General features: G+C 42.5%; 1 protein-coding gene and 1 long non-coding RNA gene across 6 annotated transcripts in view; one reads left to right on the top strand and one right to left on the bottom strand.

Annotated features, from left to right (window-relative positions):
• LOC138762078 (uncharacterized) overlaps window positions 1-26,219 on the bottom strand; it is a 79,863-nt gene that overhangs the window by 14,835 nt on the left and 38,809 nt on the right. For 2 of the 3 annotated variants that reach the window (XR_011356740.1, XR_011356741.1), the window contains 2 exons: window positions 7,905-8,015; window positions 7,095-7,303 (listed from right to left, as the gene is read on the bottom strand). This is a non-coding gene — a long non-coding RNA (uncharacterized lncRNA). Of the gene's footprint in view, window positions 1-7,094; window positions 7,304-7,904; window positions 8,016-26,219 lie in introns of those variants that run through there. The other variant, XR_011356742.1, reaches the window with a different exon arrangement.
• Window positions 1-26,219, top strand: part of scn1laa (sodium channel, voltage-gated, type I-like, alpha) — a 146,350-nt gene that overhangs the window by 112,156 nt on the left and 7,975 nt on the right. For 2 of the 3 annotated variants that reach the window (XM_069935333.1, XM_069935330.1), the window contains 2 exons: window positions 12,031-12,168; window positions 15,462-15,566. In XM_069935333.1, the coding sequence (XP_069791434.1) occupies window positions 12,031-12,168; window positions 15,462-15,566 (243 nt within the window). Of the gene's footprint in view, window positions 1-12,030; window positions 12,169-15,461; window positions 15,567-18,404; window positions 24,396-26,219 lie in introns of those variants that run through there. The other variant, XM_069935332.1, reaches the window with a different exon arrangement.

Here is a 26,219-nt window from a genome sequence, read left to right as displayed (position 1 = left end):
ATAAAAAAAATAGTAGATATGGTATTCTTTTTAGACTTACAATTTTTCTACTTACGATGGGTTTGCCAGAACGTAACCCATCGTAAGTTGAGGAGTGCCTGAAGTCAATGAGAATTGGAGGAACCAATCTGTAGAGAGATAGCAGACAGCTGATAGAAACCTTATAATAGTAGGAGATTTTAACTTTCTACATATTGATTGTGACTCCCATACTCTATAAGGGTTGGATGGTCAAATGTGGTCAGGAAAGTTTTCTAAATCGATACACAGAGATACCAACTAGAGAGAGTGCACCGCTGGTTCTCCTATTAGGGAATGAGCCGACACCTGCTGCCTGACAAGTTTCAGGTTGAAAAACAAGAGTTCCATAAATGGAGGAACTTGGAATCACACGCAGGTCTGACAGCCCATAGGCTTCCCTTCTACATATGGTGCCCAAAGCCACGGGAGGCTGGAGACCTTGCAGTGATTACAGGTGTCTCGATGTTACCACTATAGACTGCTACTCTGTGCCCCATATACAGGACTTTACAGCTAATCTTCATGGGGCCAGGATGTTTACTTGGGTACCACTAAATACCTGTAAACCCGGAGGATGTGCCATCATAACACCATTTGGGCTCTTCGAATTTTTGAGAATGCCTTTTAGGTTCAAACATGTAGCACAAATATTCTAGCGACTGATGGACACAGTGGGGCATTGCATGGTCTTCCTTTTCATATACTTGGATGACATACTCATCATCAGCCATTCCCACAAAGAGCACCTGCAGCATCTGTGTTTACTCTGCCGCCGTCTACAGGGGTTCGGGCTAACTATGAACCCTGCCAAGTGCAAATTCGGGCAGTCCTCTATCGAGTTCTTGGGATATCAGATTGGCGATTGGGGTGTAAGGTGGAAAACATCCTCAAATTCACAAGGCCTGATACCATCATAGGATTCCAGGAATTTGTGGGGATGGTCAGTTTCTATCATTGCTTTCTACCCTCTGCAGCTCATATTATGAAACTCCTCTTTGACCTCATGTCCAGCAATGCCAATGAACTCGAGTGGACAAAGGGGATGACGGTAGCATTCCAGCAGACCAAAGATGTCCCAACGAAGGCAACATTGTTGGTCCTTCCACAAATAGATGCACCATCTGCCTTGACAATAGATGCGTCTGATGCGGCAGTAGGCGGGGCCTTGGAACAGTACACCAATGGACAATGGAAGCCTCTAGCATGCTTTAGTAGGCAGCTCTGCCCTCCGGAAATGAACTACAGCACATTCAATAGGGAACTCCTAGCACTGTACCTAGCGATCAGACACTTCTGCTATTTTTTTGGATGGTAGGGACTTTACAGTTTTTACAGACCACAAATCGCTAATGTTCGCCTTCGCAAAGGCACTGGCTGATTTCTAGTCAGCCCGCCAGCAACACCACCTATCTTACATATCCGAGTTTTCAACCAGGATTAAATATATCTCCAGGGAGAGAAATGTGGTGGCTGATACCCTATCCTGCTTCTTCATTCAAGCAGTATGTGCCCTCTCTCCGGGTTTAGACTACATGGCACTTGCCAAAGCTCTATGAACTCCTGGCTTATAGAACTGCTGTCATGAGCCTGCAACTCGAGGATGTAGCCTTTGAGCTGCAAGGTACCACTCTCCCATGCAAAGTTTCCACAGGTCAGCCTCGTCCTATCTTCCCTGCTGCATGGAGATATTGCATTTTCGATGCCATTCACGGACTGTCCCACCCGTCCATTTGAATGACGGTCCGCCTGATAGCCAACAAGTTTGTATGGCTTGGACTCAGGTCACGTACTGGGAAAAAATGTGCACGAACAGCCAATATGCAAAAATGCAAAGGCACATGAAGGCGCCGCTTCAACCTTTCCAGCCACTGCAGTGCAGATTTGACCATGTGCATATTGACATTGTTCGCCCGCTTCCGGTGTCACAAGGGTCTAGGTACTTGTTAACGGTCATCGACAGGTTCACTAGGTGGCTTGAGACAGTTTCTATGATGGTGTAGCAGCTCACTGGAGGCTTAATTGAACCAGTTCAGGAGGTTCCAAGTGACGTCATGACATCACAATACGATGATGTTATTTGGAACGTGCGGGGTTTTCAAAAGCTGCATGTGACTATTTGACTAAATGACTTTTACTTAACTTCGACTCAACTCCATCTGATCATTATCTCATTCTTCATTTCGCACTGTGACACAGTTGCTACATTGGTGACCCCGATGGGCCCAAATGGATATTGGACCCAACATGGACAACAGTGGTTTCGCTTGAACTGCCTGTGTTTTGGATCACTCAACCTGTAGTTTAGTTTGGGCAGGCTGAGATGCAGTTCCACATTCGCAAGATAGAAGTGGATGCAACAAAGTACTATCGTGTGGTAAGCACCCTCGACCAGGGCATGGCTAGTTGAGTAGTGGATTTACTTCGGGACCCACCAGCTCTCAGCAAGTATAAAGCCCTTAAAGCCTTCCTTCTTCAGCAAGCATAACTCCGCGACAACCCCTTTTTTTACCATCAACATTGGGGTTCTTGAGCTCACCTCTGCTGACCCCCTTGCATCTTTCTGGGAAAACACCATTGCTAGTCGTCGCTAATGGCTACGGCGGCTGGCCACTGTATCAGCCTACTCTACGTCTGGTACAACCTCTCCCAGTGCAAATTCTAGTCGACATGGGTGCAGAAGTTAGTGTCCTTCCTCTTTCAGGCTTTGACACCTGTACCAGGAACACGGTTCCAGTGCTCAGTGTAGTGAATAATACTTCAATTCAAACATAGAGCACACAGACTTTACCCCTGAAATTTGGTGACGATAAGTTCACATGGAAGTTCATTCTTGCCTCTGAGTCCCAGCCATTGTTGAATGCCGACTTCCTCAAAGCCTGCTCATCTCAACCTTGATTGGCTCTTGCCATGACCCCCAATGCAAAGCCGCGGGTGACCACCCAATAGCAGTGTACAGTAATACCATCAGAGGTTTAGATTCCTATCGGCGGTTATGGGGGTGGGGGGGTTCGGGGCATGTAGCAGCTCACCTGAGGCTTAATCGATCTGGCTCGGGAGGTTCCAAGTTTATAACGTCACAATGCAATGACATCATTTGGAACAGGTGGGTTTTCAAAAACTGCGTGTGACTGAGTAAATGACTTTTACTGAACTTCGACTTGGCTTCATCTGATCATTTTCCCTTCTTAATTTCACACTGCGACACAGTTGCTACAATGGACTCATCGACCAATTCATGCGCCAGAGGTTTTATTTCTGCCTGGGTATCTCAATTCAGCCTACCCACACACAGAGGTCCACAGTTTACCTCCGCACTCTGGACTATTTTGTCGCGGCTGCTGGGAATGCAGTTCCACCACACGACAGCCTACCACCCGGAGTTGAATGGCCTAGTGCAGCAGTTCCATAGCCCCATGAAGCTGCACTGATGGCCTGCCTCCAGGGACTTGATTAGGCAGACGAGCTGCCCTGGATCCTCCTGGGAATAAAAACGGCATCCAAGGAGGATGTCAACTCCTCATCTCAGCCCCGCTCATTGTACCTGGCGAGTTCGTGCCTGGAGACAGGAGGTGCCACCGACTGAAGGCCGAGGCAGACCGCAGGAGCGGCTTGGAAAATTGGCCCCATTTCCCACATCAAGGCACGGAACAATGACACCCTTCATCCCAAAGGAATTCCGGGACTGTGTGTTTGTGTTTGTGCATAGAGGTGCACATGGGTCAGACTTACAGAGCCATATGAGGGCCCCTTCAGAGTACTACAAAATAATGGTACAACTTATATACTGGTCATTGGGAGACATCCAGACACATTTATGATTGACCGACTAAAGCCCTCTCATCTCGATTTTGATCGGTTCTTGCCATGACCCCCGATGCAAAGGTGCGGACAACTGCCCAAGACCAGTGGACAGTAATGGCATGAGAGATTTAGCCTCCTATCGCCAGTTCTGGGGGGGGGGGGGGGGTGGGGCTAGGTAGCGGCTCACTGGAGGCTTAATCGAACCAGCTCGGGAAATTCCACATGATGTCACAATATGATGATGTCATTTGGAACGTGTGGGGTTTTAAAAAGCTGCATGTGACTGTTTGAGAAAACGTCTTTCACTGAACTTCTCGACTACGTCTCATTATTTTCTCATTCTTCATTTTGCACAGTGACAGTTTCTACATGGGAACATTTTGGGTTCAGTGATCATAATGCTATTAATTTTAAGTTAATTATAGAGAAGGATAGGTTTGGGCCTTGGAAGAGAAAGGCCAATTTTGAGGAAATGAGAAAGGATCTAGAATGCGTGGATTGGGATAAGTTGTTTTTGGGCAAGGATGTGCAAAGTAAGTGAAGGACCTTCAAAGGTGAAATTTTGAGAGTGTAAAGTTTGTATGTTCCTGTCATGATTAAAGGCAAAGTTAGCAGGGACAGGAAACCTCGGGGATCTGGTTCAGAAGAAGAGAGAGGTGTATAGCAGGTATAGGCAACAGAGAGCAAATTAGTACTTGAGGGAGTATAAAAATGCAAGATAAACCTCAAGAAAGAAATCAGGAAGGCTAAAAGAAGAAAGGAAGTTCCTTCTTCAGGCATTGTTAAGGAAAATCCTAAGTGTTTATAAAGGTTTATTAAGAGCAAAAGGATTGTAATGACCATAATTGGTCCCTTTGAAGATCAGAATCGTTGAATATGCATGGAGCCAAAGAGATGGGGAAATGATCTCAATGGTTTTTTTCATCAGTATTTACTCAGGAAACTGGCACAGAGTCGAGGGAAGTAAGGAAAACAAGCAGTGAGGTAATGGAAATTCTACAGATTAAAGTGCTTGCTGTCTTAAAGCAAATATGTGTGGCCAAATCCCCAGATATTCCTGCAGACCTTGAGGGAAGCAAGTTAACAATTTGCAAGGGCTCTGTCAGAACTATCTAAAGTATCCTTAGCCACGGGTGTGGTGTCAGAGGATTGGAGGGTAGCTCGTGTTGTTCTATCAGTAGTAGGTAAATTATTGAAAGGTGTTCAATTACAAGTATTTGAATAGCTAGGGACTGATTGGGCATAGTCAATATACACTAACTTTGTGAGTGGTAGGTTGTGTTTAATCAGTCTTATAGTTTTATCGAGGAGGTTACCAGGAAAGTTGATGATGGAAAGGCCATGAATGTTGTCTACATGGACTTTAGCAAGGCCTTTGACAATGTCCCACATGGGAGGTTAGTCGGGAAAGTTCAGAATCTAGGTATTCATGGTGAAGTAGTCATCTGGGTTTGACAGTGGCTTGACAGGAGAAGCCAGAGAGTAGTGGTGGAGGATTGCTTCTCAGACTGGAGGCCTCAAGGATTGGTGCTGGGACCATTGTAGTTTGTCATCTGCATCAATGATCTGGATAATAATGTGGTCAATTGAATCAGCAAGTTTGCAGATGATGCTAAGATTGGAGGCGTTGTGGACAGTGAAGAAGGTTTTCAGAGCTTGTAGAGGGATATGGACCATCTGGAAAAATGGGCTGAAAAATGGCAGATAGAACTTAATGCACACGTGCGAAGGACAAACCAAGAAAGGACTTACATGGTAAATGGTAGGGGACTGAGGAGTGCAGTAGAACAGTGGGATCAGGGAATACAGATTCATAATTCTCTAAAAGTGACATCATAGGTAGATAGGCTTGTAAAGAGAACTTTTGTAATATTGGCTTTCTTAAATCAACATATTGAGTATAGGATTTGGGATGTTATGGTAAAGTTGTATAAGATATTGGTGAGGCCAAATTTGGAGTATTGTGTGCAGTTTTGGGACACTTAACGACAGGAAAAATATCAATAAAATAGAAAGAGTACAGAAAAGATTAACTAGGATGTTGCCTAAACTCCAGGAAATGAGTTACAGGGAACAGTTAAACAGGTTAGGACTTTATTCCCTGGAGCATAGAAGAATGAGGGGAGATTTGATAGAAGTATTTAAAATTATGAGGGTCAATGTAGGTAGGCTTTTTCCACTGAGCATAGATGAGATACAAACCAGAAGACATAGGTTAAGGATGACAGGGGAAAAGTTTAGGGTGGAACATGAAGGGAAACTTCTTCACACAGAGAGTGATGGGAGTGTGGAAGGAGCTGCCAGCTGAAGTGATGAATGTGGTTCAATTTTAACCTTTAAGAGAAATTTGCCCAGGTACATGGGTGGGAGGGGTCATGGAGGGCTATGGTCTAGGTGCAGATGAGTGAGACTAGGCAAAAAAAAATGGTTTGGCACAGACTAGAAAGGCCGAAGCAGCCCGTTTCTGTGCTGTAATGTTCTATGGTTCTATACCCATGACTGTGTGGCCAAACACAGCTCAAACTCCATCTAAAAATTCATGGATGACACCACTGTCATAGAGTGGATATCAATGTCAAACAAAAATACAGAAGAAAGATAGAGGGACATGTGGCTTGGTTCTCTCTCAACATCATCAAGATCAAGAAGCTGTAAATAGACTTCTGGAAGAGGGGCAGAGCTCAATACCTGATCACCATCAATGATGTAGACAGCTTCAAGTCCCAAGGGGTCAGCATCCTAATTTATCCATATTAATGCAATTAGCGAAGAAAGTGAACCAGTGCCTCTCCTTCATAAGCATGAGGAAATTTGGCATGTCACCAGCATCCCTTAACAACTTGTGAAGGTATTGAAAGCATCTCTGCAGAAGGCTATGGATGTGGTTCAGGCTTCATCAACACTTCCTGCTGCTGCGGAAAAATAGCCAACATGTTAAAGGACTCAGTCCAACCCATCCTATACTCCCTTCCTCCCCCTTCTGTCAGAAGATTCATAAACACAAGATCATGCAACAGCAGATTCAAGAACAGTCCTTCCTAGTAATATTATTTTGCATTTGATCTGTATGAACTGATCTCACTCTGTAACTGCACTATTGTACATTTGTACTGTGTCTCACTTGTACTTCATATGAAATGTCTCCTGGTCTGCTCACGAAACAACCTCTATCACCGCATCATAGTACATGTGAGAATAAACTTGCCCTTGAAACTAATAACCATTAACAAAATAGATCACAGTGATCTTGTGATACAGAGAATATATATCCTTTATTGTTTTTAATTGTTTTCCTGTTATTCAGACAAGCCACTGTTGATATTGTGAAGTAATTGATTTTTTTTTAAGCTGTAGGGGATGTAGTAACTTAGTGGTTAATTTAATGGACCAGCATCCAAAGGTACCGACTATTGATTCAGGGTAATGAGTTCAAATTCTATCAGAGTAGCTGAGCAAGTTAAATGGGAGTAGTTAAGCAAATCTGGAAAATAAAAACATTATCATTAATAGTGACCACAAACTTACTCAACTAGTATAAAAACCCATTAGAATCTTTTAAGGTTTGTCATCAGTATAGTCAGACTTTTATTGCGCCATATTAATGAGCTTCACTCTTAATCATATATGGAAATTGCTTAGCAAACCATTGATTTTAAGGACAATTAAGGATAAATAATAAACGCTGGCCTTACCAGAGAGGCCATCATGCCACAAATACCAAAAAAATACTAATTAGCAGTATTCTTGATATTATCAGAAAGGTTCTATCCATATTCCTTCTGCACAACTCTCGCTGCTGTAATTACTTTCTTCCATTCCTACAATAGACTCCAGCGTTAATCTAAAAAATATATTGCTTGCTTTCCCTTGCAGATGCCATTGTGAGGCCCTCTTACCATAACCTCCCCACCTGTTTAAATAAAATAAGTCTTGTCAAAGGTGATACAGTACAGCCATTCATTTTCAGTTTCATTTCCCGATTTTTGAAATGCCTTTCCTTCCTATTTTTCTCCTGGCATGTCTGACTTGCTTCTGGTAGCACTTACTGAGTTGGACTGTGAAATATTATGCCCACAACTGACCTTGGAACTTTTGATGGACATGGTATTTATGTATCCCAGTGCCTGAATTCCCCTCCAGTCTTCAAGTTGAATCTCTCCTGGTGTTGCAAGAATCGTAAATGGACAATAGATCTAAGATTCAAAAAATTCTCCATCATGAACTGCTGAAATCCTTAAGCATGTCCTTAAGTATGAGTATTGTGCAGATCATTGTAAAAGCTGCCATTAGTAATTAACGTGGAATATACACATATACGACACATTTCTAAATTATCTGGATCATGTTAGGTAATGAGTGAGACAAACACCAGACTGAGTCGAAATCAGGGTTCTTTGTTCTTTATTACCGGATTGTAACACTTGCGACTAACCATGTTAGTCGGAGAATGCATTCTGCCATTATCAGCAAAATGGTGATTTTTTATACCCTTGGATACATGCTTAGAACATCATCATATCATTACTTGTCCAATGACTAAAACTGTTGCTATCCTTTCCCTGCTAGCTTCCTGCCTCTCAATCCATCAATGTCTCTCTTATCTTGTAAGTACAAGGATGCATTCACATCTTGTTACAGCCCTGTACAGGGTAACTCCTTACACATTCCCATCTCATGATGTTTTACCTTACAATCAGTGAAAATAATTGCAAGTAATATCATTTCCAGAGAAATTGTATATCGACTGTAATTTGTCCTCAAGCAGTCTTCACTTCTTAGTAAAATGAATGATAAAATAAATAAAGGTGTCAAGTCTTTGTCACATTTGAGACATTCACTAATTCAACTTGATGATATGTAGGGGACAGCTTCAGCATAGAATGAAGGTAAGATTTAGTTGTTACGTTTATTTGTTAAGTAGAAAGTTTTTCATTTTTTGAGAAAGCAAATGCAGCCCATAACATTTTCTTTGCATTTATTAGTTAACAGTCAATAGACAATAGGAGCTGGAGTAGGCCATTTGGCCCGTCGGGCCAGCACCGCCATTTTAGATCATGGCTGATTATTACCAGGAACAAACTTTTGTGAACATTGCACTAATGGTTAAAATCAAGTGCAGTTGTGTATATTTCTCAGTTTGTAACTTCAAATTATAATCATCCTTATTTCTGCAAAGCTACAATTTTCATTTGAATACAATTAATTATCTCTAATTAAAAAATTACTAAATATAATCTTTTTAAACCCTCTGGGGGATTATTTCAAAGAAGTCAAAATGCAGGGATCATATTCTGGTTGGCTGCCAGTTACTAGTGGTGTTATACAGGGGCCAGTGCTGGGACCACTTCTTTTCATGTCGTATATTAATGATTTAAATTAGGGGCCTCCAAAGTGGTCGATATTGACATCCAGGTTGTCAATAAATGCCAGGGGGTTGAACGAGGGGGTCAATAACATGGGGGGGGGGGAGGAGGAGGTCGATTTGAAATAGTACTTCCCCCACAATCTCCACCCTCCCCACCCAGACCAGCACAGCCGCTGCCATCCCCCTACCCCTGTCCAGCTTGTGGGGTTGGGGAGACTTACCTTCCATGAACTTTCATGTGCCACTGTCACACTTTCCCCTTATTGCGCATGCGCCAGCCAGCCTACACGCCCAAATGAAGGACAAATTAACATCTGGCTCGAGGTGGAGCTGGACGGAAGGCAGAGCGCTCAAAAGCTGGGCTATCTGGCCTAAAACTGGACATCTGGCCACCCTATCCAGCCCCGATTGTCCAGCTCCCCTCCATCCATCCCCCTCTCTTATCCAACCCCTCCAGATCCCCCACCTCCTCCCATCCAGTGCCGTGATTCCATGCCTGGGGGTTGATGTAGTCCCTGAAAAGGTCTACAGTCAAAAACATTTGAGGACCCCTGATTTAGATGATGCAACGAATGGCTTTGTGACTAGGTTTGCAGATGATATGAAGGTAGATAGAGGAGCAGGTAGTGTTGAGGAAATCAGGAGGTTGCAGATGGACTTAGACAGAGAAGTGGCAAATGAAATACAAATTCAAAAGTGTATGGCCATGCACTTTGGTACAAGAAATAAATGAACAGACTTTTTTTCTAAATGGGGAGAAATTTGAAAATTCCCAAATGCAAAGGGACTTGGGATTCCTTGTGTAGGATTGCCTGAAGGTAAACTTTCAGGTTGTGTCGGTGGCGAAGAAGCCAAATGCAATGCTGACTTTTTTTCAAGAGAAGTACAATATAAGAGCAGCGAAGTGATGTTGAGGCTTGCTTGGACAATGGTGAGACCTCTTGGAGTATTGTGAGCTGTTTTGGGCTCCTCATTTTAGAGGACGTGCTGATGTTAGAGAGGCTTCAGATGAGTTCAAAAGGATGATTCCAGGAATGAAAGGGTTATGAAATGAGGAATGTTTGACAGCTCTTGGCCTGTACTCATTGGAAATTAGGAGGATGAGGGGGGGGGGATCTCATTGAAACATTTAAAATGTTGAAAGGCATGGACAGAGTTGATGTAGAATAGTTGTTTCCCATGGTGGGAGAGTCTAGGACAAGAGGTCGCCACTTCAGGATAGAAGGGCATACACTTTGAACAGAGAGGCAAGAAAATTTATTTAGCCAGAGGGTGGTGAACCTGTGGAATTTATTGCCACAAGTTGTTGTGGAGGCCAAATCATTGGGTGCAATTAAGGCAGAGATTGAGAGGTTCTTGATTAACCAGGGTGTCAAAGGTTATGGAGAGAAGGCCGGCCGGTGGGGCTGAGTGGGAAAATGGATCAACTCATGATTAAATGGCAGGGCAGACTTGAAGGGCTGACTAGCCTATTTCTGCTTCCATGTCTTTATGGTCTTAAGTCGATCACACAGAAATGTCCTGAAGAACACTAACGAATTCTAAAAATTTGTCACAGGATTCAGTTTGTAACCTCATGTAGTAGGCTCTTGTGATTGTACAACTGGTAGAATTTACATCGTTCCTTTCATAAATTAAAAAGGAGCAATTTACCATTATAACTAAAGCCATCCAGCAACCCTGTTTAGGAATGTTGGTTAGCAGCTGAGAGGCCAGTTGAAATTGAGTTGTGCATGCTCTGTGTGTAGTTTGCTTAGTTTTGACCAATGTAACTGGGTACTTAGGTAAGTTATTTTACTTGGATCAGAGGGGATGCTGTCAAGGTTCATGCTTTAGAATCCTTAGTATGCTGAAAAGGCTAACACCAGTGGGCATAGATTTAAGATACTTGGGAATAAGTACAGGAGGGATGTAAGTTCGACGTGCAGAGAGTGACGGGTGCATGGAATGGTGGTGGAGGCAATTACAATGGGACCTTTTATAAGACTATTAGATAGGTGGATGGAACAGAGATAAATGGAGAGTTATGCAGCAGGGAAATTCTAGGTAGTTGGTAGAGTTAATATGTTGGTTCTGCGCTGTGGGCCAAGAGCTATTACTGTGCTGTAGGTTTCAATGTTCTATTTTCTTAATGGAGAGATGATTTCCTGGTCAGAAAACCCTAAAACCAGGGATTATTGGAGTACACAAAAATGCTGAACAAACTCAGCAGGTCACGCAGCATCCATAGGAAGCAAAAGGCTGTTTACATTTTGGGCCTTGTTGTGGAACACAGTATTACAGTCATTGTATTGGTTGGGCTGCCCTTGATACTCCTCCACCACCAGGATTCCTAATAAAGGCAGAATCAGCCAATCCTTTCCCTCATTGCTGCCTTGGAATCAGGGCAACAGCATGCAAGATACGACTGCAAGTTTGTCGGGTCTAATTGATATTGTTGCGGACCTGAACCCTTCATCTGGAGTTCTGAAAATGAGGCAGACGCCAGAACAAAAAGGTGGGAAGAAGGAAAGGGAAGGGTACGGGCACAGGCAAACAGATTAAAGGTAATACAAGAAGGAGGATAGAAGTGAAAGAAGCTGGAAGTGATGGGAGAAGAGGGCGGAGGGCTAAGAATGATAGCTCTCTAATAGGAGAAGGGAGGCAAGGGGATGGGGAGCTGGAGGGAGATGGGGATGAGGGAAAGAGGTAGTCCAGGGGAAAGGGTCGATGGAAATTAAAGGTCTATGTTGATACCCTTTGGTTGTAGACAGCTGAGACGGAATATAAGGTGTTGATTCTCTATGGAACAAAATATTTGCTTGTTGCTTTTGTAATCTCTTGTCCTAAATTGTGTTTTTCAGGTGAAACAACAACCTGACTATGAATGCAATCTATACATGTATTTTTACTTTGTCATATTCATCATCTTTGGATCTTTCTTCACCTTGAATCTGTTTATTGGTGTCATAATTGACAATTTCAATCAACAGAAAAAAAAGATAAGTATTTTGTCCAAAATGAAACTGATATGGTTCATTTGTATGGGAGTCTGAAAATTATGTTTATAAAACTGCCACCAATTTGGCAGTTTGAGGCACTCTCCTACAAGGTCAGACCTGTCATTGTGCATTGGACAGCAAAATAATGCAAAAATATTTCCCTTTTCGTAAAAGCTGCGTACCAATCGATATTACTAGTTGTGTCCTAACATAATTACTCCAGTGACTGTGGTGTTTCCTCCTGTTTCTTTTATACATGTAAATGCATATCCTGTTAAAGGCAGAAACTAAAATCAGTGGTTAAGATTTACATGGAACAAGCAATTTTTAAAATATTTCTCATTTGGTGAATCCTTGTGTGTCAGCAGTAGAGTGGATTTTCTCTTCTTTTATTTTCATCATATTTGCAGAAGTACTGCTTTTCCTTATCTATTGTATAGTTATTTGTTTGACTTGGCACTTTGAAAATTTCTCCATATTCAAAATTCAAGATTATTTTATTGTCATGTAATAAAACAGAAAATGTGATATTACATGACATTTCCTTTAGTCTGCTGTAAGGCAGACAAAGATTTGCTATGAGCACAAATTGCCCCAGTGCCCTTATAGTCAGAGAAAGAGAACCATAAGAGAGACCCCGCAGAGTCCCTATGTGTCCATGGCTTTGCCTCCAGTCCTCCCGCAGCCTCTGCAGCCTCACAGACTTCAGTCCAAACTCGAGGTGCAGATGCACACCTCTCATGTGATCAGGAGGCCTCCAGCACCCTCTTGGATCTCATTTCCGATACCTGGTATCCCTTCAGCCAGTCTCCAGCACTTGACAGCCTGGTGTAAGTCTTTTGACTGCGGTCACCAATAGCTCACAGCCTACATGGGCTCCTCACCTGGTGTCACAACAGCCTGCCGCCTGTGTGTTCTTCAGCCTCAGTACCACTGGGGTCACTGTCCCAAGAGCCATTTACGCTCTTTAACCTTCTCCCTGTTTTATGGTGCTCTGTGCCAGTCCTCTACTTCCCTGGTCTGCAACACCTCATGGCTGCCGCCAATCATAGGTGCTGCTATCTTGGGCCCTGAATCCGCAGGGTTTAAGTGACTGTTGGCTCCTTAACAGGCCATTTAAAGGCCGTACGGAGCCAACAGCAGTTGGACCCCATGGGAGAGTGCTGTGGATGCACTCCTCGCCCTCCATGGGCCAGCACCAGCAGAGCACTGCAATTGGAGCAGCTCCGGCAGTGCCACCATTTTATTTTTGATTCCATGTTCTGTATCTTTGGTCATTACACTTCATTCTATCTTTGGATCTCGCTTTTTTTTTCCATTTCCAAAATCATTTTATATTCTACACCGGTTTGGTGATTTTCAGGTTTTTTTTTGTGAATTTCATTGGACAGTACATCTATCTGATTTTGTTTTCTGTCACAAAATTTGTCTGCAGAGGTGCAATTTGAAATGAACTCAATGTTTGCGTGTTTAACACACCAGACCAAAATGAGGTCTTTCATTTCAGCACAAATCTAGATAAATCAGATAGCCCAAATGAATGCAGTAAGATGGTTGATTCTGACATTAGTAAAAACTCAATGCTGGAGAAACTCTGCAGGCCACACAGCGTACTTTATATAGCACAAAGACATATAGCCAATATTTTGGGCCAGAGCAAAATGTAGGCAGGCAGGAGAAGGAACTCAGACCCACAAGCAAGAGGAGGGAGGGAGGACTGAAGGCAAAATAGGGGAGGTGGGATAGCACTGTAAATGGAGGGGAAAGGCTAGAGAAAAGGAGTCAGAATGCTGTGTCACCTACTGAGTTTCTCCAGCATTGTGTTTTTACTAAAATCACTGCATTTTCAGAACTTTCGTGTTTCATTTGATTCTGACCTTACTTCGATCACCTATTAAGAATCATCCAAGACAGAGGAGACAGAATGATGGTGATGGAGTAGAGAAATGTTGAGGTGAGGCAGGAATTTAAATAATTTTAATTGTGGGTCAAAGTATTTTGGGGCAGCAAGCAGGGAGGGATGAAAAAATTCCTGAGCCCTTTTCATAGTGACTGCTCAATCCTGCATGAGGGAAGACATTGGTGTGTTAGTAAAGACTTCTAAACAGCATTGTTCAATTAGTGTGAGAGTTTGATAGGTATTGAAGCAAAAGTGCCCTCCATAATGTTTGGGACAAAGACACATTTATTTTCTTTTATTTTCCCCTGTGCTCCACGGTGTAGTGATAGAGTGCTAGTGATCCTCCAGACCACTAGAGGGAGTCAGAGACTAGTATATTGGCAGTTTTGGTTGGATTCAAGGTAGATGACACCACACAGTTGTGTATACTTTAGCTAATAAAATATAGCTGTTTTAAAAGAACCCGTTTCTTTATTTATCACATGGTACCAGGAGTGAGAATCAGTCAATATAGCAGCAGAGAAATTATGCTGTAAATTGGACTGGAACAGTCAATTACGAGTTTTGGTTGTTCAAACAAAGATTCATGCTGTACCTGCAAGTCATTGGACCCTGTAGCAAACCTGATGCACAGAAGATTACACTGCTACTTACCGTGGCAGGACCTCAAGCACTAGAGGTTTTCAACACATTTGTTTTTGCCAAGGCAGCTAACCAGGGCAAGTTCAACAAAGCTATCAAGATGTTTGATGAACACTGTTCACCAAAGAAAAATGAAACATTCAGAAAGGAAGTGTTTTGCTCATGCTTGCAGCTGCAGGGAGAGGGATTTGATAGTTTTTTAATGGACTTGAAATTAAAAGCAAGACCATACATTTTTGGATCACTGCAAGATTCAGTGATCCATGATCAAATTGTGTTTGGGATTATTGATAAGAGATTGCTGTGAGAGACATTGCTGACATTCACTGGATCTGTGAAGCTATGCCAGTGAATTAGCTGTGCAGCACATGATAAAGTTCAGTGAGAGTGCAAAACCCAGTGAAACATAGCCATTGCTACAATGTGCGTCCACACACAAACAATGGACAAGATATAAGAAACATCAAAAATATGTGGAGACATTCAATTGCAAACGATGTGGCACACACCATGCACCAAAATGATGTCCAGTTTATGGAAACATCTGTAATAAGTGTAAAGGAAAGAATCACTATTTAAAGCAATGTTTTTCCAAAGGAAAACAAAATTGATCCAACTAATTCTTTTCTGTAGTATATAATACAGTTTAAACAATCTGATGTTTATTGATCTGTTTATTGAGTATTTTATGTCTTAATAAATGTTGTTAATTGTGAATGTGATTATAACCAGTGTGCTTTTGTCACTTTACTTTGGAGGTCAAGATATTTTCATGACTGAAGAACAGAAGAAATACTATAATGCAATGAAAAAGCTGGGTTCCAAAAAACCACAGAAACCTATACCAAGGCCCATGGTAAGAGCTATAAGTTTGACACGCACCACAAGCAGACATAAATACACAGAGAAATCTTGAGGTACACGTACATGGTTCCATGAAAGTGGCAATACATATAGAAATTATGGTGAAGAAGGCAAATGGCATGCTTGCATTCATGAGTCAGGGCTTTGAGTACCGGAGCCGTGACATCGTTTTAGTTCAAGAAGTTAGTGAGACCACACTTGGTGTACTGTGTGCAGTTTTCACACAGAGAGATTAAGGAGACTGGGGCTTTATTCATTGGAACGTAGACGACTGAGAGAGGACTTGATGGAGGTATTTAAAATTATGAAAGGAATAGATAGACTTGACATAAACAGACTCTTTCCCCTGAGGGCAGGGAAAGTTGGAAGAAGAGGCCATGAGTTAAGGGTAAGAGGGCAAAACTTTAGGAGAAATATTAGAGGATGCTTCTTCATTCAGAGAGTGGTGGCAGAATGGAATGTTCTTCCGAATGAGATAATTGCGGCAGGGTCCCTTCTGCCATTTAAGAGAAGGTTGGATGTGTACATGGAGGTGAGGGGGTTGGAGGGATGTTGGTGGAGAGCGAGAGGATTGAGCTAGTGGAGTTGTTCTAGTGAACCGGTGCGGACTCGAAAGGCTGACATGACCTGTTTCTGCTCTGTAAATGGCTATATGGTTATATAAATGAAGAGCAAGTTATAGAGAATACTGATACATGGGTTGTTCATAAGTTCAGTCCACTTAACAATCAAGGTACAGATATCAAATGTCATTGGTTTGGTTTATTGGAATGAAAGTGTCAGGAATTAACACTTCTCTTGGGAAGAGAACGTAAAAACAGGAAGAAGGGGGGGATGAGATGAGGAAGAGTAACTCTTGATTCACATACATGATTCACATACAAGGATTGATTTGTTTTTAGTGTCTGCCCAGTTAAAAATTAGAGTGGTAAAAATTGAATATTTGGTGAGACTTTCATCAGATCAATCACAATTAACTTTAACTATTGCGATAATTGGAAAACAAGAAAGTGTGTATAGATGGTGTCTTAATGCCACACTGTTGAAAAAGAGGGAGTTTTGTCAGTTTATTAAGAGACAGATAGAATTGTTTTGTGAAACTATGCTTTCATCTACTGATAATAGCTTTTTTTTTTAATATGGGATATGCTCAAAGCTTATCTAAGAGGACAAATTATTTTTTATACAAAACATCTTGAGAGAATATGCTACAGAGCTGAATGGTCTAGAGAAAGATATAACAAAATTGGAAAAAGAATATCAGTGAACAGGGTTACAAGCAAAATATAGATGATTAGAGAATTTTAAAAATGGAATATAATACATTACAAACATAGAGAACAGAAAAAATGATATTAAAAACCAAACAAAAATATTATGAATTAGGAGAATGGGTGTATAAAGTTTTATCTTGGCAGGTAAAGGCAGAGGAGGAGTAATCTTAAATGATTAATGGAATAAAAACAGAGGCTGATATTATAACATATAATAAAAAAGAAATAAATAATATTTTTAGACAATATTAAATTAAACTATATAAATCAGAATTATTAGGAGATGAAAACGAGATGGACAAATTTTTAACAAATGTTGAACTTCAAAAATTAGAAGATAGAGAACAAGTTGATTTTGACGCCCCTTTCACAAGAGAAGAAAAAGAGAAAGCTTTGGGTACTTTACAAGCTAACAAATCTCTGGGGCAGGGTGGGTTTCCTCCTGAGTTCTATAGACAATTTAAAGATTTATTGATGGATGTATTGGACCAGGCGGTGGAGACCTAGACCCTCCCAGGATCTTTCTCAACTGCTATAATTACAGTGCTACCAAAGAAAAGTAGGGATCCATTAAAAACTTCATCATATAGACCTATATCACTAATTATAAGATAATAGATTGGTGCAATATCTATCAAAATTAATAACATATGGCAAAATCAAAGTTAGATCCAAATATAGCTATCACTCAAGATGCGGAAAAAGCATTCGACTGATTAAAATGGTCTTTCCTATTTAAAATATTGGAAACAATTTGGTATAGGCAGAAAATTTATAAATTGGATAAAAACTCTTTATCATAAACCACAAGCCAAAATTATAATACTCAGATGTCAGCATTGTTTTTTTTCCTTGAATAGATCGAGTAGACAAGGGTGTCCTCTGTTTCCAGTGCTTTTTATCCTAGCAATTGAGCCACTGGTGGAGATTATAAGGAGAAATCCAGATATTAAGGGCCTCAAAGTTGGACATGAAGAACATAAAATTAAGCTATTTGCTGATAATGTGCTATTGTACATGTCTGACCCAGATGAATTCTTCATAAAATTACAAACAACATTAGAAGAGTATCAGGTTATAAAATAAATATGAACAAGAATGAGATAATGCCATTGTAGAATTTTGATTCTGAAATATATCAAAAAGGTAATAAGATTTAAATGGAAGACAGATGGAATCAAATATTTAGGAGTAATGACAGAACTTATATAAATTTAATTATACTCCTCTTAGAAAAAATAGAGAAAGATTTATAGAAATGGAAAGACTTGCCGATTACTTTAGTGGGAAGAGTAAATTGTATTAAAATGAAGGTGATGCCAAGATTACAGTATATTTTCCAATTGTTGCCAATTGCACTACCTAAAAATTTCTTTCAATTATTAAATAATTACATAAGGCAATTCCAATGGAATAAAAAAGTGCTGAGAATTTCCTTGGAAAGGCTAACATGGGATTATAAACAGGGAGGACTTAGGCTTCCAGAATTTAAGAAGTGTTATTTATCAGCACAAGCAAGATTTTTATCATTTCTCTATCTTCTTGGATCCAAATAGGACTGAATTCAATAAAAGAGAAGATAGTGAAGGACTTGATTTACAAGTGGAATGGTGCTTCTAACAAAAAAGACGGATTGTAGTGTTCACGCTACACGGGTGTGGAGAAGAATGACACACACACACACCAAAGACTTGAAGTTAAAACTGGTTTATTGCATCATGTTTACATGGGCCCCAGGCACCAATGTCAGGGTTCGGCACCATTGGAGAGCCAGCCTGATTTTGGCCAGCATTCCCGCCACAATTCCCGCCTTTCCGCTGTGTGGGAGGTCACCTGAGATGATGGCCGGTGTCACCTCCAGGTCTGTGCGGACGCTGCATTCATCAGCCCTTTTGTGTGCCAGTCCGTTTCTCCATGAACTCCCCCAGAACCGGCGATCAGACCGTTGTCCATTGACTTGGGAAATCTGCCCTTGCGTTGTGGGGGAGGAGTGAAGACTGGCTGGTCACAGTCCAGATATGCCAATTTCAGGTCAACTGTAAAGGTCTCCACCTTACCACCTATGTCGAAGAGGAAAGTGGAGTCGTTGTCCCTGATGTCCTTGTAGAGCCAGTGTGCGCCCCTTCGCACAAACATGTACTGAAAAGTCTTTAAGTCCCTGGGGATGTTATGTTTGGGCTGGCCATGTGGTGGGGGTTGTTGTGGGACCAAGGATCCCAGTTTTCGCCACAAGTTCTCGACGTTGCCGCGAGGTCTTCCTGGCATTTGTCGGGGGCCAGGAACTCCCTTGAAATAATTAAGGGTGCGCCGTAGACCACCTCCGCCATCGAGGCATTGACGTCTTCCTTTGGCATGATGTGAATCCCCAGAAAGACCCAAGGCAGTGCGTCCACCCAGTTGGGACCCTTGATCTGGGTCATCAAGGGTGCTTTCAGGTGCTTATAAAATCATTCTGCTAACCCATTGGCCTGAGTGTGATACATCATAGTTTGGTAAAGTTGTGTCTCCAAGAAGTCAGCTAGCACTTCCCAGAGCAAAGAGGTGAATTGTCCACCCCTGTCTGAGGTTAGGTGCTCTGGGACCACAAATCTGGACACCCATATGTCGATGAGTGCCCTCGTGCAGGTTTCTGTAGAGGCATCAGCTAGCAGGACCACCTCATAGAGCAGTCGACCATGGTGAGCAGTTATCATAGGAACATAGGAAGTAGGAACAGGAGTAGGCCGAAAATGGCCCATCGAGCCTGCTCCGCCATTCAATAAGATCATGGCTGATCTAATTTATGACCTAACTCCACCTATCTGCCTTCTCCCCGTATCCCCTAATTCCTCTATCATGTATAAATTTATCTAACCGAATTTTAAATATGTTTAATGAAGCAGCCTCAACCACTTCCCTGGATAGAGAATTCCAAATATTCACTACTCTCTGGGAAAAACTATTTTTCCTCATCTCTGTCCTAGATCTACTCCCCAGAATCTTGAGACTGTGTCCTCTCATTTTAGTTTCCCCAGCCAGCTCAAAAAACCTTCCTACATCTATCCTATCCATACCCTTCTTAACTCTATATGTTTCTATAAGATCTCCTCTGATTATCTTGCCCCACAGGAAACTGGTAGCAGCCCCACTATATCAATGTGTACATGGCTGAACCTGCACCATGCTGGTTCAAAAGTCTGTGCAGGTGCCTTTGTGTGAGCCTGCACTTTGGAGGACTGGCATTTCATACAAGTCTTGGCCCACTGGCTGACCTGCTTATGGTGCCAGAGAAACCTGCTAGCCACCATCTTGACCACAGGCCAGATTACAGGATGCACCAGGTTGTGCATGGCATTGAAAACCTGGTGCCTTAATATGTTCAGAACGATGGGGCAAGGTCTGCCGGTGGAGATGTCACAGAGCAATGTCAGGTTACCTGGTCCGAACAGAATGTCTTCCACCCCAAGTACGGAGACAACTGTCCTATACATGGGGATCTCAGGGTCCTGTTGCTGTGCTTTGGCGAGGCCCATATAACGACACCCTGGGATAGGACATGTACTGACTCGATCGCGGGGCATGAGAAAGCATCAGCTACCACATTGCTTTGCCCCATGATGCGCTGTATGTCTGCGGTAAATTTTGACACATAGGACAAGTGTCTCTGTTGTCAGGCTGACCATGGGTCCAATACCTTATAGAAAGCTTGTGATCAATGAAGACCTTGAATTACCAACCCTCCAAAAAGTAACGGAAATGAATTACTGCCAGATACAGCACCAATAGCTCTCAGTTGGAAGCACTCTATTAGAGATGTCTGCTGAAAAAGGCCAGGGATTATCACTGGTCTTCAATGAGCTGACCAGTACACCCCGTACCACTGTGCTGAAGGTGTCAACTGTCCGAGAGGTAAGTGCCTCTGGTCTGGGATATTATAGGAGAGTGGCATTGGCCAGCGTATCTTTGGCATTCTGGAATGTCCTTGAAGACTCCTCGCACCAGGTAATTTCTTTTGACTTGCCCGACATTGGCGCATGATGTGGGCTGCTGCTAGTATGCATCTGTGGTAAAAGTTTATCATACCAGCGAATTCATGTAGCCCTTTTACTGTATGTAGCTTGGTGAAGTGCCAGACCACTTTGACCCTCTCAGAGAGGGGTGTTGCCCTGTGATTGTTTATTCTGTGCCCCAGGAAGTCAATAGTGTCCAGGACAAATTGGCACTTCGCAGAGTTAATTATTAGCCTGAATTCACTCAACTGGGTGCATAGTTGTCTCAAGTGGGCTGTGTGGTCTTTGTGGATGTGGCTAGCGATGAGGATATCGTCCAAATAGATGAATGAAATTGGGAGGTCCCGGCCCACTTCATCCATCAGCCACTGGAAAGTTTGTGCTGCATTTTTCAAACCGAAGAGCATGCGGAAGAATTCGAGCAAACCAAAGGGGGTTATGGAGACATCCTGGGGGTGAACTGGGATTTGACAGTATCCCCGGATGAGGTCCACTTTGGAAAACACCTGTGCCTCGTGCAGGTTGCCAGCGAAGATTTGGATGTGGGGCATGGTGTGTTGAGGCGGTGGTAGTCGTCACATGGTTTCCACCCCAACCCGCTGTTTTTGGCACTATGTGGAGGAGGGAGGCCCAGGAACTGTCAGAGTGCCACACACTTCCTAGCTTCTCCATTTACTTAAACTCCTCCTTCACTAGGCTGAGGTTTTCGGGAGGGAGACAGCGAGTCTTGGCATGGATCGGGTGGCCGACAGTCAGAATTTGGTGCCTTACCCCGTGCTTTGGCTCGGCCGTAGAGAACTGTGGTGCCACTATCAAGAGGAATTCTACCAGGATGCAGGCAAATTTGTTCTCTGAAAGCATTATAGAGTCAAGGTGGGGGCCAGGTAGTTTGGCTTCCCCCAGTGGTAGAGCCTGAAAAATTCTGCTGTTCACCAAGTGCCGTGCCTGAGGTCTACAAGCAGTCAGTGGGCATGAAGGAAGTCAGCCCTCAGAAGTGATTGTGCCACTACTATGAGGGTAAAGGTCTATGTAAACCAACTGTTGTCAAACCGAAGGGGGATGGTGCGGGTTCAAAAACTCCAGATGGAGGAGCTATTGGCTGCCCTCAGTGCTGGACCCTGCTTGCCGTTGCAGTTGTCGAGGTCTGCGGGGGGCAGGACGCTGATCTCAGCACTGGTATCAATGAGGAAACACATACCCGACAAGGTATGTTGGGGACCAAATGTAGAGGAGACTATCACATGGGCCAACCGTCACAGCCATCAACCAAAGGTTGGCCAGGGAGTTTCCTGGAAACCTGCAGGGTGGGTGGCATCAACGGACCTCTTTATCCCATCCCTGATGATAGTTGAAGAATTATCCTGGTGTATTAACTTGCCACTTCAGTGGTCTTGGTCTTGCAGTCAGCTGTTTGTAGGGTTTGCTGATGTGGTCTATGAGGGCGCTGGTGTCCTCTTTTGCTCTCCAGAGCACGTCCGCCTGGGCCTCAACCCTCTGAGGGTTGCTGAAATCCTCGTCCGTGAGCAAAAGTTGGATTTCCCTGGGCAGTTGTTCCAGAAAGATCTGCTCGAAGAGCAGGTAAGGCTTGTGGCCCTCGGTCAAAGCGAGCATCTCTTTCATTAGGGCGGATGGGGCGCTGTCCCTTAATCTGTCCGTATGCAGCAATCGGGCAACGCGCTTGTGCCAGGAGAACCCAAAGTTAACAGTTCTTTGAGGGCCAAGTATTTGCCTTTCTCCGGATGCTGCCATAGGAAGTCTACAACTCTTGCCGCTTTGTCTTGATTGAGTGTGCTCACAGCGTAAAAGTAGTGGGTGTTGGTGACAGCAATATGTTGAAGCTGGAACTGTGTCACCCAAAACATTGGGAGCCTGAGTGAGACCAAGTGGATGGTCGCTAGCTCTGTCTGGTCCGTCATCTTCAGGTCCAACTGCCGGTTGGACCTGTGGGGGTCACCAATGTAGCATTCACGCTATGTAGGTGTAGAGAACAGTGACATGCACACCGAAGCCATGAAGTTGAGACTGGTTTATTGCAGTGGCTGTCACGTTTATATGGGCTCCAGGTGCTGACCTCAGGGCCGCGTGTCATCAGAGCGCCGGCTTGGGATTGGCCAGCGTTCTCTGGCCATATTTCCCATCTTCCTGCCATGTGGGAGAATGGCCGGTGTCACCCCCAGGCCCACGTGGTTGCCGTGTTTGTCGACCATTTTGTGGGCCGGTCCACATCTCTGAGCACGGGCCGCTACAGGATAGCCCTAAATTAATACATATGACTAGAATATAGCAAAAAATAAATGAGGGTATTGGATAAAAAGTAGGTATATCACTAAAAACATCATTATGTAAAAATGAAAACAAACACACAAATGCTGGAGAAACTCAGCAGGTCAAACAGTGCCTTTATGTAGCGAAGGTAAAGATACATCACCAACGTTTCGGGCCTGGGCCCTTATGTAAAAATGTGTTGCTGCATATGAATCTGGGTCACAAAATATTTAATTCATGGTATGATAAAGAAATAAGATATATTGATGATTGTTATGTGGAGGGATTAAGAAATAAATACAAAGTAGCTATTGGAACTTTCTTTTGTTTTCTCCAGCTAAGATCATTCCCAAGAGAAAGATGTGGGCCAAATGTACCCCCACTTGAAATTAATGCAATGGAACAAACAATTTGTCTGGGGAAATACATCTAACTTTCTAACCAAGATGCACTATTACTCTCTAGAATGAACGTGCAAAACCAGGTTTACAGACATTGAGAGAGAAATAGGAGTTGGATCTAGATGTTGCAATAATGGAAAGATGTTGGTCTGATTGATGTTTAGATTGCATGGCATCAATTATAAATGCAAGATATGGATTAGTGCAATATGATTTCCTACACCAATTATATCTCATACCACAAAAGTTGCATAAATCAAAATTTGAAATATCAGAGTTGTGTTTTAGGTATGGGTCAGAAATAGATTTTACATGCTACATGGATGTGTGTGAAAGTGAGAGCTCTCTGGCAGGATATTATTGAAATATTAACAAGGATAACAAGGGTGGCGTTCACAGGCGACCCAGAGCTTCAGCTTTTGGGCAACTTTATTGAAATAAGCAATAAACTAACTACATTCCAAATTTCATTTGTTAAAATAGCCTTAGCAGTGGCTAAGAAATGTATTGCAATTACTTGGAAATCTGACTCGCCTCTGCATATAGCACAATGGACTGATGAGATAAATAGTTATATATCTATGGAAAAAAATTTCATATAACTTAAAGAACAAATATGACATATTTATCAAGATGTGGCAAACATATTTGAAAGCCTTCCTCGCTGTCCACAATGTCTCCAATCTTTGTGTCATCTGCAAACTTGCTCATCCGATTTACCATAGTTTCAGCTAGATGACAACCAGCACTGATCCCTACCATATTTGAATCAATTATAATTAAAACTGCATTAATAAAAAGAACAATAATAGATCCTGCTGTCGTATAAATGCAAGTGACTTCCGCATTGAGAATTTTTTTTATGGTCACTATAAATGTGAGTCCTGACGGTGTGTGAATTTATATTGTGAAAAGTGTGTGTGGGGGGGGGGGGGGGGGGTTGAGGGGAAGGGTTGTTGTGTTTTGTTTTTTTTTGTAGGAATTTTTTTTTAATACGTGTGTGTCTATGTGTGTGTGTAGATATTGGAGAGTTTATTATGTACATTTATGGAAAAAAACAAAAAATAAAATATTTTTTTAAAAAGTATTCAAGAACCAAAAGCTTTGCAATTAACTGGAAAAACAAAATATTCCAAAAAGGAAATATCATATATATACTCTCAGTAGTTTCAAAATCATATCAAAGAGATGAATCAGTCAGGTTTCAACATTTTAGTCCTCTAGAATGCTTGGTATTCATGGTGAGGTAGTAAACTGGATTTGACTTTGGCTCTGTAGGAGAAGCCAGAGAGTGGTGGTGGATGATTGCTTCTCAGACTGGAGGCCTCAGGGATCAGTGCTGGGATCAGTGCTGGTTGTCATCTAGCTGATACTATGGTAAATTGGATGAGCAGATGACACAAGATTGGAGGCATTGTGGACAGCGAGGAAGGCTTTCAAAGCTTGCAGAGGGATCTGGACCAACTGGAAAAATGGGCTCAAAAATGGCAGATTTGGAAGGACAAACCTCAGTAGGTTTGAAAGGACATGCACAGTAATTGTTAGGGCCCTGAGAAGTGCAGTAGAACAGAGGGATCTGGGAATACAGATACATAATTCCCTGAAAGTGGCATCACAGGTAGATAGGTTTGTAAAGAGAACTTTTGGCATGTTGGCCATCATCAATTAAAGTATTGAGTATAGAACATAGAACACTACAGCAAAAAACAGACCCTTTGGCCCTTGATATAAGAGTTAGGAAGTATGATAAAGTTGAATATGTCATTGATGAGAACAAATTTGGAGTATTGTGTGCAGTTTTGGTCACCTAACTACAGGGAAGATATTGATAAAATTGAAAGAGTACAGAGACAATTTACTGGGTTGTTTCCAGGACTTCAGGAACTGAGTTACAGGGAAAGGATAAACCGGTTAGGACTTCATTCCCTAGATTGTAGAAGAATGAGGGAGATTTGATAGAGGTATACAAAAGTATGACAAGTATCAACAGAGTAAATACAAGTAGGCTTTTTCCACTGAGGTTAGGTGAGGCACAAACAAAAGGACACGGGTTAAGAGTGAAGGCAAAAAAGTTTAGGGGGAATGTGAGGGGGATCTTCTTCACGGAGAGAGTAAGTGGGTGTGTGGAAGGGGCTTCCAGCTAAAGTGGTGAATGTGGGCTCAATTTTAACATTTGAGAAAAATTTGGCCAGGTACATGAATGGGAGGGGCATGGAGGAATATAGACAGGAACTGGGAGCAGGTCAGTGGGAATTTGCAAAATATAGTTTGGCTCAGAGTAGAACTGAAGGACGTGTTTTCTGTGTTGTAATATTCTAAGAAGCAGCTTTAGAATGGGTCCAATAACTGGAAGCTATTTATCATTTGGGTAAATTTAAACTGGAAAGTCTGTAGATGCTGTGATGGTAGTGCAACACACAAAAATGCTGGAGAAACTCAGCATGTCACGCAGTGTCCATAGGAAGCAAAGATGTATAACAAACATTTTGGGCCTGAGCCTTTGGTCAAGGTATGAGCAGAAAGCAAGCAGGTGCCAGAATAAAAAGGAGGGGAGAGGAGGAAAGAAGGGGCAGGGAGAAGAGCACAGGGGAGAGGTCATGGGTGGATACGGATGGGAGGACAGAAGAGGAAAAAGCTGAGAAGTGATAGTGGAGGGAGTTGCTCTCTGAATGGAGAGGGAAGGATGTAAAGGAGACAGATAAGGAAAGAGAGAGAG

This window comes from Narcine bancroftii, chromosome 4 (assembly GCF_036971445.1).
Source record: "Narcine bancroftii isolate sNarBan1 chromosome 4, sNarBan1.hap1, whole genome shotgun sequence".
NCBI lineage: Eukaryota > Metazoa > Chordata > Chondrichthyes > Torpediniformes > Narcinidae > Narcine > Narcine bancroftii.
The sequence above is the reverse complement of the archived record's forward strand: the minus strand, read 5'-3'. Positions and strand labels throughout refer to the sequence as shown.